The sequence below is a fragment of the Nycticebus coucang genome, chromosome 12 (genome assembly GCF_027406575.1).
Source record: "Nycticebus coucang isolate mNycCou1 chromosome 12, mNycCou1.pri, whole genome shotgun sequence".
In the NCBI taxonomy this organism is placed as follows: domain Eukaryota; kingdom Metazoa; phylum Chordata; class Mammalia; order Primates; family Lorisidae; genus Nycticebus; species Nycticebus coucang.
The window spans coordinates 55,410,199-55,429,800 of record NC_069791.1 but is presented as its reverse complement, the minus strand read 5'-3'; the positions used below and the strand labels follow the sequence as shown (position 1 = coordinate 55,429,800).

Below are 19,602 nucleotides of genomic sequence, written 5' to 3'. Positions count from 1 at the left end.
CTAAAAGAGACAGTGAGCCAATGGGTTAATTTTTTTTCAAAAAAATAAAAATAAATGAATAAAAGAAAATGTAATTGTATAACTAAGAGTCATTGTATTTAACTTACTTGCTGGGACTCAAAATGCTGAGCAGCCAGTGAATTTACATCTTGATCTGTCAGTGATTTTCCCAATTCCTGCATCACTTTTTCCATTTCAATACCCTGTCTAAAAAAAAAAAAGGAACAAATCAGATATATTCAAACTTTCAAAGTATAGGATCCTTCACATTCACTAAACAATTAAAGTAATCAAAATCTAAGTGACCTTTCAATTACCATAGCTATTATTTAAAAGTATGGACAGCTTTCAGATGCAAATCTCCTCAAAGACAGTATGAAATTGCAGCTTAAATAGATTTTCTATTTGTATATAAACTGAATGACTTCAACTTCTAAAATTTAGTTTATATTATATCCAAAAGCTGAAGTTAGATTCTAAGAGCGAGGCTTGGTGCCTGTAGCTCAGTGACTAAGGTGCCAGCCACGTACAATGGTGAGTTCAAATCCAGCCTGGACCTGCCAAACAACAACAACTACAACCAAAAAATAGCCAAGTGTTGTGTGTCTGTAGCTGGGTGGGTGCCTGTAGTCCCAGCTACTTGGGAGGCAGAGGCAAGAGAATCGCTTAAGCCCAAGAGTTGAATGTATTCATGATCTATGTGTGTGGCTCAGTCCGGTAAGGCGCCGGCCCCATATGCCGAGGGTGGCGGGTTCAAACCCGGCCCCGGCCAAACTGCAACCAAAAAAAAAAACAGCCGGGCGTTGTGGCGCGCGCCTGTAGTCCCAGCTGCTCGGGAGGCTGAGGCAAGAGAATCGCTTAAGCCCAGGAGTTGGAGGTTGCTGTGAGCTGTGTGAGGCTGTGAGCTGTGTGAGGCCACAGCACTCTACCGAGGGCCATAAAGTGAGACTCTGTCTCTACAAAAAAAAAAAAAAAAAAAAAAATTTGAGGTTGCTGTGAGGTATGATGGACGCCACAGTACTCTACCCAGGGCGACACAGTGAGACTCTGTCTCAAAAAAAAAAAAAAAAAAAGATTCTAAGACTCAAATTCTTATAATGAAGTCACAAAATTACCTTTACAGAAGAATGCAAAATAGTCTGTTTTTATCCATAGAAATAATGTGCAGAAATTAAAAATGATTTTCCTATAGGAAAACCTAATCAATGGTGTTAAAAGAACAAATAATGGTTATTTATAGGAGAAAAAAGGGTTATGACTACAAGGGCATGAAGGAGGCTTCTACAGTACGGGAAATGTCCTATTTACTGATCTAGGTGATGACTGCATGGATAAGTTTACTTTGTAGAAAACGCCCTCAAAGTTTGTTCCCTTTTCTGTATGCATGTTATATTTTAATCCGTAAATTCATCTAAAACTTTCAAATTAAAATTATCTTCTAATACAAATGTATACAAAAAGTTTTTTCTAAAATACTAGAAAAGAACAAAGCATAGACACAAATTAACTGGAATGATAGGGAAATTCTATTAGTTTAAGTAAATTGTTCGTCAAAGTGAATTTATACTTATTTATAACAACTGATTTAAGTACTTACATATATGATCAATGAAACACATTCATACAAGTTATACATATACACATTTCTATACACACCTTCTGGTATTAAATATTAAATATCAATATCATTTAATCCTCACTTAATTCTAATACAGGTGACCCCATTAACTTTTTTTTTTTTTTTTGTAGAGACAGAGTCTCACTGTACCGCCCTCAGGTAGAGTGCCATGGCGTCACACGGCTCACAGCAACCTCTAACTCTTGGGCTTACGCGATTCTCTTGCCTCAGCCTCCCGAGCAGCTGGGACTATAGGCGCCCACCACAATGCCTAGCTATTCTTTTTTGTTGTTGCAGTTTGGCCGGGGCTGGGTTCGAACCCACCACCCTCGGCATATGGGGCCGGCGCCCTACTCACTGAGCCACAGGCGCCGCCCCCATTAACTTTTTAGTAACTACTACAGACCAGATTACTATTATGCTTGCAAGAATTTTATTTAGAAACAGAAATAACTACCAAACATTCATAAATACAAACATAAAATGTTAATATTTTATATTACACAAGTTCCCTCTAGTGGATAAAAAGTATTATTACCACTTTTTAAAAATATGTAGAATCTGGTTTGCTAAAAAAAGGAAAATTTTGAAAGAAAAAAGACAAATAATAATTCAACAAAGAAAATTTTATGAATATTTATTTCACTCTAAATGTGTCCAAAATACAAGTAGCCAATTTTATACTTAATAGTCTAACACAGGTTTTCTATAATTAAGATTAAAGAAAATTATATTTCAGGTGAAATACTAAGTATAGACTGGCTCAGAATATCAGGTGTGACAACTCTGGAAATGTTAACATAATTTTGAAGATACTTAAAGGAAAAAGATCGTTACAACTTTAGTATTAATGCTGTGCTGAGAAACTGTCTTTTAAAGATGTAAAATGACATTAAAATAAAAAGAAATAAAATGTATCACTTCTGCTCATGAATTGAATGAATACATTAAGCATCAAAAATCTGAGTAAACCTCTACAGACACAGTGAATTTCAACTTACTTTAAGTCATACTGTTCACTTTTGCAATAAATATTACCTAACAGAGAAATACATTATTTTTCTTTGTCAAGCTAACAGTTTGGATGTATGAAAAAGTCTACAAATTTATTTTTAAAATAGAAGAATTCAAATATTATTTACATGCTTACAAAGAAAAAATGGCAAGACTCCAATAAGAAATTTGCCCAAAGAATATTTTAAACAATAAAATAAGTGAAAACAAACTTCTATTAAAAAACTATTCCATTTTAGAAGAATGATAAATGTAGATAAATAACATTTTTAGCCTCCTAAAAGGTAAAGAGCCATGGTGGAATAGGAATCTTCTTTTAATTTAGGGGAGAAAAAGAAAACAATTATATACTATTGGTGTCCAGACAAGAAGTTTTCTGGGAGGTATAGTGAGTAGGCAGCAATCCAGAGTAGTTCAATAGCCGAATGAAGGTATAGTAATGAAAGTAAAGTACAGGTAGTCAATACGCAAATGTATCAGTATACTTAAACAGGCAGAATAAGCGCAGTCCCAGAACACCTGAGAGCTAAGAACAGAATGAAGTGAAGGTTACATTATTTGAAGGCCTCGTAGGAAAAAATCAAAAAACGAAGTTCAACAGAAAGCAATTTATTAATATTAGGTAATTATATTTTTATATGCTATATTTAAAATCTAGTTCTGCATTTTGTTCTTCTTTTTAAAATATAGTCACAACTTTATTGACTACATAATAAGATAGAAAAAAAATCAAATTTTTGTCTTTCCCAGGAATATAAGATTGAACTCTTTACCTGGTGGTTAACTACCCATACTGCAGATACACCATCAAGAAACTAACTGCCTCCATAAACTTGATCAACAAACCTAAACCTATAAAGAATGACAAAGATCCCAAAATATCATGTTCTTTTTTGACACAGAGACCCTTCTAAAATTTTATAAGATAATAGAATAAATGATCTAGAAGAGCAGAATTGTTATGAAAATTTACTAGTATATGCAATACCATAAAAATGCCAGTTCAGTACGCAGGAGAGAGGAGAATCCTCTAGGAACAATTATTAAATTCATTTTCTTATGATTTTTTTTTTGTATTTTAAATTTTCTTAACTATTACAACTCTCAAAAGATTATCTTCGTTTTAGTTGGGCTTAATGTTTTCTAATGGAAAGCTAACAAGAGACATAAGCAAATCACTACATCATTTTAAATTTATTCCTTTGGGAATTACTAAATCAGTCACAAAAAAATGTAATTTGGTCTTAATATACCTTTACAAAACATGTTTTAAAGAAATAAATGTCATTAGAGTCTGCTAAACTAGATTATCTAGAACAGTGGTTCTCAACCTGTGGGTCACGACCCCTTTGGGGGTCGAATGACCCTTTCAGCAGGGTCGCCTAAAACCACTGGAAAACACATATTTCTGATGGTCTTAGGAACCAAGACACCGCTCCAGGTGGGTCCGCTCACATGCAGATACACCCACATACAAGTACCCTGCGTGATGACATCATGGTGCCAACCCCATCACATACACCCCGTACAAATACTGGGTTGTGACAGGGTATGTGACGGGGTTGGTGCCATGATGTACTTATGCAGACCAGTCACACATGTGTAGAGAGCAGCTACTCTTAAAAGCAGCTACTGTGTTGAAAGCAGCAGCATTGGAGGTAAACGACACTTCGTGAATTATAATTACTGGGCATGAAAAATCAACTACTGCAAAAAAACAATGTCGCAAAATGCAACAATGTAGTTTACTGTTATATTAAGACTGTTACCCATGCTACAACCATGCTTCAAGACAAAATTTCATTTGTTAAAAATATTTCACTATATATAATTACATATTGTTTTTGTGATTAATCACTATGCTTTAATTATGTTCAATTTGTAAAAATGAAAATACATCCCGTATATCAGATATTTACATTACGATTCATAACAGTAGCAAAATTACAGTTACGAAGTAGCAATGAAAATAATTTTATGGTTGGGGGTCACCACAACATGAGGAACTATAGTAAAGGGCATTAGGAAGGTTGAGAACCACTTGAACTAGAAGGAGTGTGTCCTGCACATATCACAATTTATAGAATTATGAGGAAGCAGTCTGGAAAGCCATTTATTACTTTACTTATTCTGGAAAAAAATAAATTATAAAAGCATTGCTTGTATACTCTGTTAAGTAATCTATACAGAATAAATTCAAATCTAATTAAAATTTCTAAAAACAATACTAGTGTTACTATTTTTTCCCAAAGACATAAGCTTACAAAATAAACTGAAAGCAACCATGGACTTAGAACAGATCAATAAAGAGATTTTGAATAGGGAGGAAACATGGTATACTGGTTAACAGCTTTAAAGTTAAACTTCTTTGTTTCAAATTCCAGCTTGCCCTTGGAAAAGTTACATAAACTTACTTAAGCCAAGTTTCCCCATCTATAAAATGGAGATAATAAAGGGTTGTCATAAAGATATCCTATCAGATAAGATAGGATACCCAAAGCACATTGTCCATTGCTAAGAACAAGGAAAACTTCAACAGAAGTAATCTATTCCTCTTATTAGAAATAGGTATAAGGCAAACATCATTTATTTAGGTAAATCGCTTGAGAAATTCTATAAACCTAAGAGGACCCTCCCAGTTGAAGTTACATATTTGAACATCCAGGAAAAATATTCCTAATATTAAATAATTTTTTCTATGTTATTCTTTAGTTTTATAAAAAATAAAAACAGGCCTGCAGGTGATCATATTTGACAACATAACATTTAATCATGATAACATAAGGTATTTTATAAATTTAAAATACCTTTCTCGTAATTTCTTCAGTTCCACATCTCTTTCACCAATCAGTTCTGAGATGCTAACAAAGTAATTATGTTCTAAATTGAGGAGCGTTTCAGAGGCAGGAGAATGGATTAGGTCATGGTATACATCTGCAAAATCTTCATCCCAGCTGGGCTCTTCAGGCCTTGCATGTTCTAATGTGGTCTACAAAATGATACATAGACATTCTTAAATCATGACATAGTATTTTCATTTAAGACACTACTGGAGGCTTGGCGCCTGTGGCTCAAGCAGCTAAGGCACCAGCCATATACACTTGAGCTGGTGGGTTCGAATCCAGCCCAGGGCCCGCCAAACAACAACGACAGCTGCAACCAAAAAATAGCCAGGCGTTGTGGCAGGCGCCTGTAGTCCCAGCTACTTGGGAGGCAGAGGCAGGAGACTCACTTGAGCCCAGGAGTTGGAGGTTGCTGTAGCTGTGATGCCAAGGTGCTCTACCCAGGGCGACAGCTTGAGGCTCTGTCTCAAAAAAAAAAAAAAAAGACACTACTGGAAAATATGTATATTGTCATTCCGTATTTGTAAATCAAACAAGGACAGAAAGACCTTCTATTTATATGTGTATAAATACATGAATGTATATGTATAGGATTGTCTAAATACAGAAAAAAATCTGAAGAGATACAAATTAAGTTGTTAATATGAGTTACCTGGTAGTAGGAGTGAGGGGCTTACTAATATGCAAGAAAGAAGTATTCACAATTTTAAAAAAGGTATGCTATGATCCTATTTCTGTGAAATACACACACACACAACATTGATCCAAAAAAAGGCCATAGTGACTATTTCAGGACAGTGGGGTTTTTGATGACCTTTACTTTCTTTATATTCTAATATACTGTTTGGCAAAATAATTTGTATGCATTAATTACATAATCAGTCAAAACTTTTCGTTAATAAATACATATTCCTAAAAAAATGTCATATAGGTTATATATTTAGAAAAAGTGGTGGGGCAGCACCTATGGCTCAGTGAGTAGAACGTCAGCCCCATATACTGAGGGTAGCAGGTTTGAACCTGGCCCCCGCCAAACTGCAACAAGAACAACAACAACAAAATAGAGAAAGTGGTTACCTGTATAGTGATGCGTTGATCTTGAAACGCAATTCATGCATATCTGTACCAAGATTAAATGTATAATTTTCTTTCTTTCTTTTTTTTTGAGATAGAGTCTCACTATGTTGCCCTTGGTAGAGTGCCATTGTGTCTCAGCTCACAGCAACCTCCAACTCTTGTGTTTAAGGGATTCTCTTGCCCCAGCCTCCCAAGTAGCTGGGACTACAGGCACCTGCTACAATGCCCTGCTATTTTTTTTTGTTGTTGTTGCAGTAGTCATTGTTGTTTAACTGGTCCAGGCTGGGTTTGAACCCACCGCCTTCGGTGCATGTGGCTGGCGCTGTAACCACTGTGCTACGGACGCTGAGCCTAAATGTATAATTTTCTTATTTTGACCTTTTCTAGTATTATACTTTCTTTTTAAAATATAAGCATGCTGGCTTGGTGGCTTATTTAAAATATAAGCCTTACCCATGGCTCAGTGGTAAGGGTGCCGGCCACATGTACCAGGGCTGGTGGGTTGGAACCTAGCCTGGGCCTGCTAAACAATAATAACAACAACAATAAAAATAGTAGGGCGTTGTGGCGGGCACCTATAGTCCCAGCTACTTGGGAAGCTGAGGCAAGAGAATCGCTTAAGCCCAAGAGTTTGAGGTTGCTGTGAGCTGTGACACCACAGCACTCCACCAAGGGCGACATAGTGAGACTCTATCTCAAAAAAAATTAATAAATAAATAAAATAAAAATATATGTGTGTGTGTGTGTGTGTGTGTGTGTGTATATATATATATATATACATGCTTTTAAGCATATGAAAATGATAACTACCAAAATGATAAAGGGACTGAAAAACCACTGATAGACAGGAAAAGTAGAAACATGGAGACAGTCAAAAAGGGGATCCCGGAGCACACAGAGATACATTCAGGGAGGAATATGTGCTTATCCCAAGAACAACCACCTCAACATATCAGACAGACAGTGCTTTTACAAGTGAGGAAACATGCTGAGAAGTCCTTTGTTAAAGGTCATACATTTAGTGTCAAAAAGTGGAGATAAAACAAAGATTTTTATTTTTTCCATTATTGATCTTTGCAAACAGATACCTATATATAAAAAAAACTATCTCAATTCCCTTTTCTTACCAGTGAAAATATTAAAAATTGGAACCTACCCTATGGGTAAGAATTTACCTTACACCTGTGACTACATCACAGAAACAAGTATCTCAAACTTGCCCAAGAACAGGTAAACTTTTGCACTTGTTCCCTTTCACTGACACATCCATCAGTTGCCACATCAGGAAGCAGGAGTTTAAGATCAGCTAAACCTAGAACCAGGATTTCATGTACTCTATGCCTCTGAAACCTAAAACAGCAGTCTGATAACGTCTCTGTATCTGCAGACCCCTAGGAATTATAACCAGCCCACATGACTTAATCTCTGTTCAAAATTCACCTCAGGCTCAGACTGAAATTTTATAGGAAGGAGCTAGTGCAAGATCAGAGGGGTCTGCCTGGCCATACTTAACGCTAGACATTTGGTAACTCTATTAACCACATCATCTAGCTACAGTGATTTGCAGCACCAGTTTTAATCTTACCCAAGGGCAAGTCTTATGAATAGGGAGAAGCTACCTGTATGAGAAACACTAAACAGCTTTTCCTTGATCTAATGCACACCATTTCTGCAGGGAACCGCAACAGCTGAGACCAATAGGGCCTGGAGGAAGGGCCTGCAGGGAGAAAACTATTCAATGTTCACCTCCATCTCTGGGCATAAAGCCTTGCTTCTTTGAGGTTCAAACCATTCCGCATCCCTTATTTTTCATGGATAACAACCTATCTGCCACTCACCCTCATTCCTTTTACAGCTTTGGCACCAAGTTCCTTTCTGCCCCACATCTTGTCATCAGGCATCCATGTGGACAACCCATCCAAGGCCCTTCCTTCTTGCTTTCCTAATTCTGTACCTTTACCAAGTTCTCTACTCCACCTCAGCCACCCATTTGGTATCATCACCATGAACAGCACAACCTCTAACCTTTAAGCATTCTAGCCCCTGATTACAACCTCCAACTAAGATTTCTCAGTCCGTAACTTTCAGGTAATTGGTTCTTAACCTCATCAGCATCTCCACTCCATAAACTCTTCTACTTTTTCATTTTTTTATTAGCCATCGGCTGCCACCTAGCTTAACTTACCCCCCAAAGTAGCTTACATTCTGTGGTCCACGATTCAACTACTTGTCTTGTCAATATCCTCAACTCCCTTGACTAACGTTCTTTCTCTTACCCACCTACAAAACTGTAATCTTATTCCTTTTCTCTATGTCTGAAATCAGGCTAAAAGAACTGCAGCAGAAAAACCACAAGGATCCAAACATTATGGTGGCACATTGGTGCACCAACCTGGTGCTTCAATGATGCTTGGCAATCCTACCATTCCCTGTCAGTTCTCCCCTTCAACATCTAACTATCTCATTACCTCTACCTCATCTAAATAAATGACCTGTCTTTACTACTTCTCAGATAAATTTTAAACAATCAGAAGACAATATCCTCAATTTCCTGCTACCAAATTAGTAAAATTTTCTGAATTTAAAGCAGCTTTCTCTGTTTTCCTTCTACTAGGTTGGAAGAAGCATATCTCTTCCAAGTGAAGATTAATTCTCCACTTGAGTTCTGAATTTTATTCCTTCTAGTCCTTAACTCTACCATCTACCACCTTAAAAAACAAAAAATCTGACTATGTTCCTATCGAGCAACCGCCCCATCTTTTGCCTCTGTATGAGTTATCCATACTCATTATTCCTACTTCCACACTCCTACACATTCTTTTTTTTTGAGACAGAGTCTCATTTTGTTGCCCTCCACTGAGTGTCGTGGTATCAGCTCACAGCAACCTCCAACTCTAGGGCTCAAGTGATCCTCTTCCCTCAGCCTCTCTAGTAGCTGGGATTACAGGCACCAGCTACAAAGCCTGGCTATTTTTAGAAACAAGGTCTCACTCTTGCTCAGGCTGGTCTTGAACTCCTCAGCTCAAGCAATCCACTCACCTCGGCCTCCCAAAGTGCTAGGATTACAGGCGTAAGCCACTGCACCCAGCCATCCACACATTTTTTTTTTTTTTATTGTTGGGGATTCATTGAGGGTACAATAAGCCAGGTTACACTGATTGCAATTGTTAGGTAAAGTCCCTCTTGCAATCATGTCTTGCCCCCATAAAGTGTGACACACCAAGGCCCCGCCCCCCCCATCTTAAAGTTACTGAAATCTACTATGAATCCACTGAAACTGACCTTGCCATAGGAAAGATTACCTGATAAACCCAACGAATATTTTTGAATATTTTCTTTGCATCTTATACTTGAAGACATAGTGGCATTCTATCACAGTTTAGCTGCTGATAGTGGTGTTCTTTCTTACTAAGTAAAATAATGGTATGTGTTACAATTAATGGCATCTTAAGTTTTATGAAACAGGTTATGCAACCAAAAAAACAACAATGAAGATAAGGGAGAAAACAAAAGTAAACCCAAGGTTTACTGCTGGTTTAGGGATGCCAGATAAAATACAGGACATGGAGTTTAATCAGAATTTCATATAAATAGCAAATACATTTTTAACATAAATATGTTCTATGTAATGTATTGGACATACTTACATTAAAAAATGATTTATTTGGCTGGGCGTGGTGGCTCACGCCTGTAGTCCCAGCACTGTGGGAGGCCGAGGCGGGTGGATTGCCTGAGCTCAGAGGTTCAAGACCCATATGAGCAGCAGTCAGCCAGAGTAAGACCCCGTCTCTACCAACAACATCAAAACAGCCAGCACCGCAGAAGAAAGAAGAAAATCAACAAAAAAGGGGTACTTCAAACAAAGATGAACAAGCACACTGAAATTAAAAAAAAAAAAAAAAAAAATTAAAAAAAATTATTTATTTATCTGAAATCCTAATTTAACTGGGTGTCCTGTATTTTTAATTACTAAATTTAGTGTCCCAATGCTGGTTAAATATACAAAAGTAGCCTCTCATTTGTCTTGTGTGCTCATCCTGATATAGGAAGGAAGCACAGAGGCAGCAACATATAGTGGTATACAGGGAAAAAAGGATTCTCTAGTACTGCTTCAGTACTACCTTAGCAATTTAAAAATCCTCATCAAAGTCTAGGACACCCTTGACATTTACAATCTGACCTGTTTCCTTACCTCAGCATAAGCTTTGGCCCATGTATTCGCCAGCTGATGTAAATCTACTTCACCTGATTTCACGGCCTCCAGGGATGCTTCAGCGTCTCTATCATAATCTCTGAGAGATTCTTCTTCTATAAACTGGCTCAGAGCTTCTTTTAAATCTGTAACAAGGACAGACAACAAATGTCATCATCAGCAAAATCCAGACATAAACAGAAAACATTTTACCTGGTTGAACATTCCAGAGTGAAAATTTACTTTATCAAGCTTATAGCTTTAATAGAATCTCCAATTAAAATAAAATCAGATTGGGGACCATTTAACTGATTTCACAATAATTTTTCTTTACTACTACAGGTAACTGTATGGGGAAAGGTAAAAATTCTTAACTCTTATCTATAACCTTGACACTAATGAAGCAATATTACTTTCTTAAGTCTGATACTTCAGTTTGAAGCTAAGAAGTAGGTAAAAGGACATAATGAAAAACCTACAGATTTTGAGGGTCTGAATATTACGGTATTTAAGCAAAAAAGAATTTTCTATACAACCTTAAAAGGTACATTGTTATATCCTTTGAATCTGAAAGAGAAGCTGAGTGACTAGCATATTAAAACTGATTTAACTCTAATGACTTATGATTTGAATTTTATGCATATATATTTTTTAATTTTTATTTTTTAGATAAGTCTCCCTCAGCTGCCCTGGGTAGAGTGCCATGGTGTTATAGGTCACAGCAACCTCAAACTCCTGGGCTCATGTGATCCTCTTGTCTTAGCCTCCCAAGTAGCTGGGACTACAGGTGCCTACCACCAACACCTGGCTAGTTTTTCTATTTTTCGAAGAGATGGGGTCTCACTTTGCTCAGGCTGTTCTCCAACTCCTGAACCCAGGCAATCCCCCTGCCTTGGCCTCCCAGAGTGTTAGCTACCATACCTGGCCTAAGATTTGAATTTTAGAGACACCACTTAGGAGACTGATACGATTGAAGACACAGAAGTCAGGACACCTGTGTTCTAGCCTTGGCTCTGTCTCTGTGACTGTGACTTTAGACAGTGGTTCACAATCTTGAATGTGCATCAGAATCTCCTGGAGGCCCACTGAGACAGAGTTGCCTACCACCCCTAGTTTCTGATTCAGCAAGAATGGGGTGGCGCCAGAGAATCTGCATTTCCAACAAGTTCCTAAGTGATGTTGCTGCTGCTGATTAGGGACTATATTTTGAGAACTACTGCCTTAGATAAATAATGTAATCACTTTATGTTCCAGTTTCCTTGTTGGTATGATTTGATTGTGCTATAAAGTTTCTAAGTTCTCTTGTAAGTCCGACTTTCCATGATCTAACATATTCTCAATTTTTAAGTTTTTTCCTATTCTGTGAGACAGAACATTGCCCTTCAAAATGGTTTAATATGGCCAAGAGAAGTGGTTCATGCCTGTAATACCAGCACTCTGGGAGGCCAAGGCAGGCAGATCCCTTAAGCTCAGGAGTTCAAGACCAGCCAGAACTAGAGGGAGGCCCTGTTTCTACTAAAAGTAGAAAAATTAGCCAGGTGTTGTAGCAGACACCTATAGTCCCAGCTACTTGGGAGGCTGAGGCAGGAGGATCTCTTGAGCCCAGGAGTCTGAGGTTGCTGTGAGCTAGGACAGCCACCACAATCTAGCCCGGGCAACAGAATGAGACTTTGTCTCCAAAAAAAAAAAATCGTTTACTATATATCACTTTATGGAATTAACAGGTAAGCAAAGATTATTCAAAGATTGGTACTCTGTGTTCTATACCATCTCAGGAATTGATGACTAGATTAAAAGGGCAATCAATATAGCAGTATAAATCTATAGTACCATAATTAGTGATGGCTGAAATGCCTTTTGAACTCACTCAACTAAATCCAGAAGTTGAGAGTTCTAATTCAGACTTTGTAACTAATTTTTCATTATAAAATCTAACTTTTACACTAATTGCTTTATAAACAACTACCAGGATTATAGAAAAAACAATAAAACAAAGGTCTGGGGAATCTTTATTCTTGGAAGCAGTTAAACAATTTATATTTTATGGCTGTTTCTAGTACTTCTTAGGTTATGCTTTCTAATACAAAACTTCTAATGACAAAGACTAGAGTAAAATAACAAAGTGGTATTAGTTTTAAGAAAAAATCAGTCCTCACCATTTTCTATAAAGCACGGTAAATTATGCAGCAGCATCAGACGTCCATGCAAATGACTGGCATTCTCTTGAACAGGAAACTGGAGTGGCACTCTCAGTTCTAAGCACTGACTTCCTACTTTGAATTTATAAACAAATTCTCTCTCTCTGTTGCAGAATCTTTCTCTGTTTTTCTTCATACTCTTTGACAGGATTTCTACAAAACTAACACAAAAAGGGATAGGTTATAAGTCCATTAAGAAACATGACATTTCATTATTGTTGTACCCCTTCTGAAAAAATGTTTCACCAGGGCGGCGCCTGTAGGTCAGTGAGTAGGGCGCCGGCTACATATACCGAGGTGGTGGGTTCAAATCCAGCCCGGGCCAGCTAAAACAACAATGACAAGTGCAACAAAAAAATAGCCAGGTGTTGTGGTGGGCACCCGTAGTCCCAGATACTTGGCAGGCTGAGGCAAGAGAATTGCTTAAGCCCAAGAGTTTGAGGTTGCTGTGAGCTGTGATGCCATGACACTCTACCCAGGGTGACAGCTTAAGACTCCGTCTCAAAAAAAAGTGAAGATGGCAGCCGAGTAACAGCTTCCTTGCATCTGGGCACCGTGAGTCTGTGGATATAAGACTCCAGGCATCTCTGGCTGGTGGGATCTGCCTATCATCACCCCTGAGAGGATACAGGGAGTCAGCGAGAGACTTCTGGACCCCAAGAGGAGGACTAAAACAGTGGAAAACCGGCAAGTGGTCGCGAGTGTTCAATCCGTCTAAACCCGCCCGCAACTGTAAGTTCAGTAGCAGCGAGACTGCAAACCAGAAAGGCCTTACCTGTGAACTGTTTTGTTGTCTTTGGACTTGGCACTCAGCTGAACTGCCTTGGGGAGAGCCTGAGCAGAGTGCGGAGAACTTTGGCCTTTGTCTAGGGCCCCAGTCTGAGCCGCTGAGCCAGACGGAGCTAATAGTGTTTGGCTCTGGGTCACAGGCAGACATTGTGAGTGATCTGCCCCGGCAAGCTCTGCCCTCAGGGTCACAGAGTTGGAATTGGGTGGGAGCTGGTAACCCAGCGACCAAGTAGCCTCAGGGTGGGGTCTGAGCCGCCTTGCAGCCCTAAACCTCCGGGGCACAGGGAGACCAGTTTTGACACACAGGGTAAGTGGATAGCCACTTCAGCAGTGATTCCAGTGACAAGCACTTCCCTGAGAAAGCTTCTGCTCTGTAAGTGAACAAGTTCAAAGTGCCTTTTAAGTGGGCTGAAGAAAGACTTAGGGTGTCTACCTGCTGGGGTTTGAGAATCTAGCAGCCTCCAGTCGTATCAGAACTGTGATTAACATCCCATACCCCAGAAGACCACGTGTTGCCCAGACAATATTCAATAACATATACATACTGCTTTGCTTTTGGTTGTGTTTTTTTTTTTTTTTTTTGGTTCCGTTGTTTTTTTTTTTGTTTATTTTGATGTTGTGGATTGTTGTTTTGTTTTTTAAGTTCAACTTTTTCCATACAGATCCTTTTTCTTTCTCAATTTTTCTAGTTTAATTATAATTTCCCATTGCTGCCTTTTTCAATAATTAGAACTTCATTTTTGTTAGTGTTTCTACTGCTATTATTTGGTTTTTCCAGCCAATTTTATCCCGTAAAGTTTTCTGTTTGCTTGTTTTGGTTTGATTTATAGCATTTTTGTCTTTCCTCTCTGGGAGGAAAGGTACTGTGGAGGTGGGGTACTGTGTCTGATCAGGTTAGCAAAGAGCTGCTGACCTCAAGGGAACCACCCAACTGGACACCCCCAGAAGGTGGTTTTTTTTTTAAGGTTGTATCAAAGTACCCTACTGTACACCTATATTGCTCTGTCTCCCTCTTTCTGTGCCTCTCTTCTTTTTGTCAATATTCCTTTTACCCACCCCCTCTCCTTTCTCTATTTTTCTTTTTTTTTCCTTATCACTCGGTCCTCCTTTCTTTCATCCCTTTTTTGCTATTAAACCTTCTCACCCTTCTGGTCCTGTAACCCTTAGTCCACAGGCACGAGAACTTAAAGAGCAAGAGGAAGTGAAAGGAAAACTAGGGCAAGGAAACAGATAAAAGAAATCACCCATGAGGAAGAATCAGCAGAAAACTCCAGGCAACATGAAGAACCAGTCCAGAACAATCCCGCCAAGGGACCATGAGGTAGCTACTGCAGAGGATTCCACCTATAAAGAAATGTTAGGAATGACAGAAAGGGAATTTAGAATACACATGTTGAAAACAATGAAAGAAATGATGGAAACAATGAAGGAAATTGCTAATAAAGTGGAAAATAACCAAAAGGAAATCCAAAAACAGAATCAAATCAGAGATGAATGATATGAAGAATATAAAAAGGATATAGCAGAGCTGAAGGAAATGAAACAGTCAATTAGGGAACTTAAAGATGCAATGGAAAGTATCAGCAACCGGTTAGACCATGCAGAAGAAAGAATTTCAGAGGTAGAAGACAAACTTCTTGAGATAACTCAGATAGTAAAAGAGGCAGAAAAGAAGAGAGAGAAAGCAGAACGTTCACTGTCAGAATTATGGGACTTTATGAAGCGTTCCAACATACGAGTTATAGGAATTCCAGAAGGGGAAGAAGAATGCCCCAGAGGAATGGAAGCCATACTACAGAAGATTATAAAAGAAAATTTTCCAAATATCACCAAAGATTCTGACACACTGCTTTCAGAGGGATATCGGACCCCAGGTCGCCTCAACTCTAACCGAGCTTCTCCAAGACACATTGTGATGAACCTGTCCAAAGTCAAGACAAAAGAAATGATTCTGCAAGCTGCCAGGAGTAAGCGCCAGTTGACCTACAGGAGAAAATCCATCAGAGTGACCGCAGACTTCTCTAATGAAACTTTCCAAGCAAGAAGACAATGGTCATCTACCTTTAATCTACTTAAACAGAACAATTTCCAGCCCAGAATTCTGTACCCTGCTAAGCTAAGCTTCAAAATTGATGGAGAAATCAAATCATTTATGGATATACAAACATTGAGGAAATTCGCCACAACAAGACCAGCTCTACAGGAAATACTTCAACCTGTTCTGCACACTGACCACCACAATGGATCTGCAGCAAAGTAAGAACTCAGAAATTAAAGGACAGAACCTAACCTCCACACTGATGCAAAAGATAAAACTAAGCAATGGACTCTCACAAAATAAGACGAATAGAATACTACCACACTTATCAATTATCTCAATAAATGTTAATGGCTTGAATTCCCCACTGAAGAGACATAGATTGGTTGACTGGATTAAAAAACACAAGCCATCCATTTGCTGTCTGCAAGAAACACACCTGGCTTCAAAAGACAAATTAAAGCTCCAAGTCAAGGGTTGGAAGACAATTTTTCAGGCAAATGGAATTCAGAAGAAAAGAGGAGTTGCAATCTTATTTTCAGATACATGTGCATTTAAAGCAACTAAAGTCAAAAAAGATAAAGATGGTCACTTTATATTGGTCAAGGGAAAAATACAACAAGAAGACATTTCAATTCTAAATATTTATGCACCCAATTTAAATGCTCCCAGATTCTTGAAACAGACCTTACTCAGTCTGAGCAATATGATATCTGATAATACCATCATAACAGGGGACCTTAACACTCCTCTTACAGAGCTGGACAGATCCTCTAAACAGAAATTAAACAAGGATATAAAAGACTTAAATGAGACCCTAGAACAACTGTGCTTGATAGACGCATATAGAACACTCCATCCCAAAGATAAAGAATATACATTCTTCTCATCACCCCATGGAACATTCTCAAAATTGATCATATCCTGGGACACAAAACAAATATCAACAGAATCAAAAGAATTGAAATTTTACCTTGTATCTTCTCAGACCATAAGGCACTAAAGGTGGAACTCAACTCTAACAAAAATGCTCGACCCCACCCAAAGGCATGGAAACTAAACAATCTTCTGTTGAATAACAGATGGGTGCAGGAAGAAATAAAACAGGAAATCATTAACTTCCTTGAGCATAACAACAATGAAGACACAAGCTACCAAAACCTGTGGGATACTGAAAAAGCAGTTTTGAGAGGAAAATTCATCGCTTTAGATGCCTACATTCGAAAAACAGAAAGAGAGCACATCAACAATCTCACAAGAGATCTTATGGAATTGGAAAAAGATCAATCTAAGCCTAAACTCAGTAGAAGAAAAGAAATATCCAAAATCAAATCAGAGATCGATGAAATTGAAAACAAAAGAATCATTCAGAAAATTAATGAAACAAGGAGTTGGTTTTTTGAAAAAATAAATAAAATAGATAAACCATTGGCCAGACTAACGAGGAATAGAAAAGTAAAATCTCTAGTAACCTCAATCAGAAATGATAAAGGGGAAATAACAACTGATCCCACAGAGATACAAGAGATCATCTCTGAATACTACCAGAAACTCTATGCCCAGAAATTTGACAATGTGAAAGAAATGGATCAATATTTGGAATCACACCCTCTCCCTAGACTCAGCCAGGAAGAAATAGAGCTCCTGAACAGACCAATTTCAAGCACTGAGATCAAAGAAACAATAAAAAAGCTTCCAACCAAAAAATGCCCTGGTCCAGATGGCTTCACTCCAGAATTCTATCAAACCTTCAAGGAAGAGCTTATTCCTGTACTGCAGAAATTATTCCAAAAAATTGAGGAAGAAGGAATCTTCCCCAACACATTCTATGAAGCAAACATCACCCTGATACCAAAACCAGGAAAAGACCCAAACAAAAAGGAGAATTTGAGACCAATCTCACTCATGAATATAGACGCAAAAATTCTCAACAAAATCCTAGCCAATAGATTACAGCTTATCATCAAAAAAGTCATTCATCATGATCAAGTAGGCTTCATCCCAGGGATGCAAGGCTGGTTTAACATACGCAAGTCCATAAACGTTATCCACCATATTAACAGAGGCAAAAATAAAGATCACATGATCCTCTCAATAGATGCAGAAAAAGCATTTGATAAAATCCAGCATCCTTTTCTAATTAGAACACTGAAGAGTATAGGCATAGGTGGCACATTTCTAAAACTGATGGAAGCTATCTATGACAAACCCACAGCCAATATTTTACTGAATGGAGTAAAACTGAAAGCTTTTCCCCTTAGAACTGGAACCAGACAAGGTTGTCCTCTGTCACCTTTACTATTCAACGTAGTGCTGGAAGTTCTAGCCAATACAATTAGGCAAGACAAGGAAATAAAGGGAATCCAAATGGGAGCAGAGGAGGTCAAACTCTCCCTCTTTACTGACGACATGATCTTATACTTAGAGAACCCCAAAGACTCAACCACAAGACTCCTAGAAGTCATCAAAAAATACAGTAATGTTTCAGGATATAAAATCAATGTCCACAAGTCAGTAGCTTTTGTGTACACCAATAACAGTCAAGATGAGAAGCTAATTAAGGACACAACTCCCTTCACCATAGTCTCAAAGAAAATGAAATACCTAGGAATATACCTAACGAAGGAGGTGAAGGACCTCTATAAAGAAAACTATGAAATCCTCAGAAAGGAAATAGCAGAGGATATTAACAAATGGAAGAATATACCATGCTCATGGCTTGGAAGAATCAACATTGTTAAAATGTCTATACTTCCCAAAGCAATCTACCTATTCAATGCCATTCCTATCAAAATACCAACATCGTACTTTCAAGATTTGGAAAAAATGATTCTGCGTTTTGTATGGAACCGGAAAAAACCCTGTATAGCTAAGGCAGTTTTCTCTATTTTATTTACAAAAATAAAGCTGGGGGCATCAGCATACCAGATTTTAGTCTGTACTACAAAGCCATAGTGCTCAAGACAGCATGGTACTGGCACAAAAACAGAGACATAGACACTTGGAATCGAATTGAAAACCAAGAAATGAAACTAACATTTTACAACCACCTAATGTTTGATAAACCAAACAAGAACATACCTTGGGGGAAAGACTCCCTATTCTAATAAATGGTGTTGGGAGAACTGGATGTCTATATGTAAAAGACTGATACTGGACCCACACCTTTCCCCACTCACAAAAATTGATTCAAGATGGATAAAGGACTTAAACTTAAGGCATGAAACAATAAAAATCCTCCAAGAAAGCATAGGAAAAACACTGGAAGATACTGGCCTGGGGAAAGACTTCATGAAGAAGACTGCCATGGCAATTGCAACAACAACAAAAATAAACAAATGGGACTTCATTAAACTGAAAAGCTTCTGTACAGCTAAGGAGACAATAACCAAAGCAAAGAGACAACCTACACAATGGGAAAGGATATTTGCATATTTTCAATCAGACAAAAGCTTGATAACTAGGATCTATAGAGAACTCAAATTAATCCACATGAAAAAAGCCAACAATCCCTTACATCAATGGGCAAGAGACATGAATAGAACTTTCTCTAAAGACGACAGACGAATGGCTAACAAACACATGAAAAAATGTTCATCATCTCTATATATTAGAGAAATGAAAATCAAAACAACCCTGAGATATCATCTAACCCCAGTGAGAATGGCCCACATCACAAAATCTCAAAACTGCAGATGCTGGCGTGGATGTGGAGAGAAGGGAACACTTTTACACTGCTGGTGGGACTGCAAACTAGTACAACCTTTCTGGAAGGAAGTATGGAGAATCCTCAAAGCACTCAAGCTAGACCTCCCATTTGATCCTGCAATCCC

The 19,602-nt window shown here is 38.0% G+C and overlaps 1 protein-coding gene across 5 annotated transcripts in view; it reads right to left on the bottom strand.

The window, feature by feature from the left end:
- Positions 1–19,602, bottom strand: part of C12H12orf4 (chromosome 12 C12orf4 homolog) — a 57,711-nt gene that overhangs the window by 35,419 nt on the left and 2,690 nt on the right. For 3 of the 5 annotated variants that reach the window (XR_008373325.1, XM_053556296.1, XM_053556298.1), the window contains exons 2-5: positions 12,901–13,103; positions 10,745–10,890; positions 5,440–5,621; positions 108–207 (exon numbers count right to left, since the gene is read on the bottom strand). Coding sequence is in view for 4 of the 5 variants with exons in the window: in XM_053556296.1 (XP_053412271.1) it covers positions 108–207; positions 5,440–5,621; positions 10,745–10,890; positions 12,901–13,078 (606 nt within the window). In the remaining variant the exon portion in view is untranslated. Of the gene's footprint in view, positions 1–107; positions 208–5,439; positions 5,622–10,199; positions 10,431–10,744; positions 10,891–12,900; positions 13,104–19,602 lie in introns of those variants that run through there. The other 2 variants (XM_053556297.1, XM_053556299.1) reach the window with 2 other exon arrangements.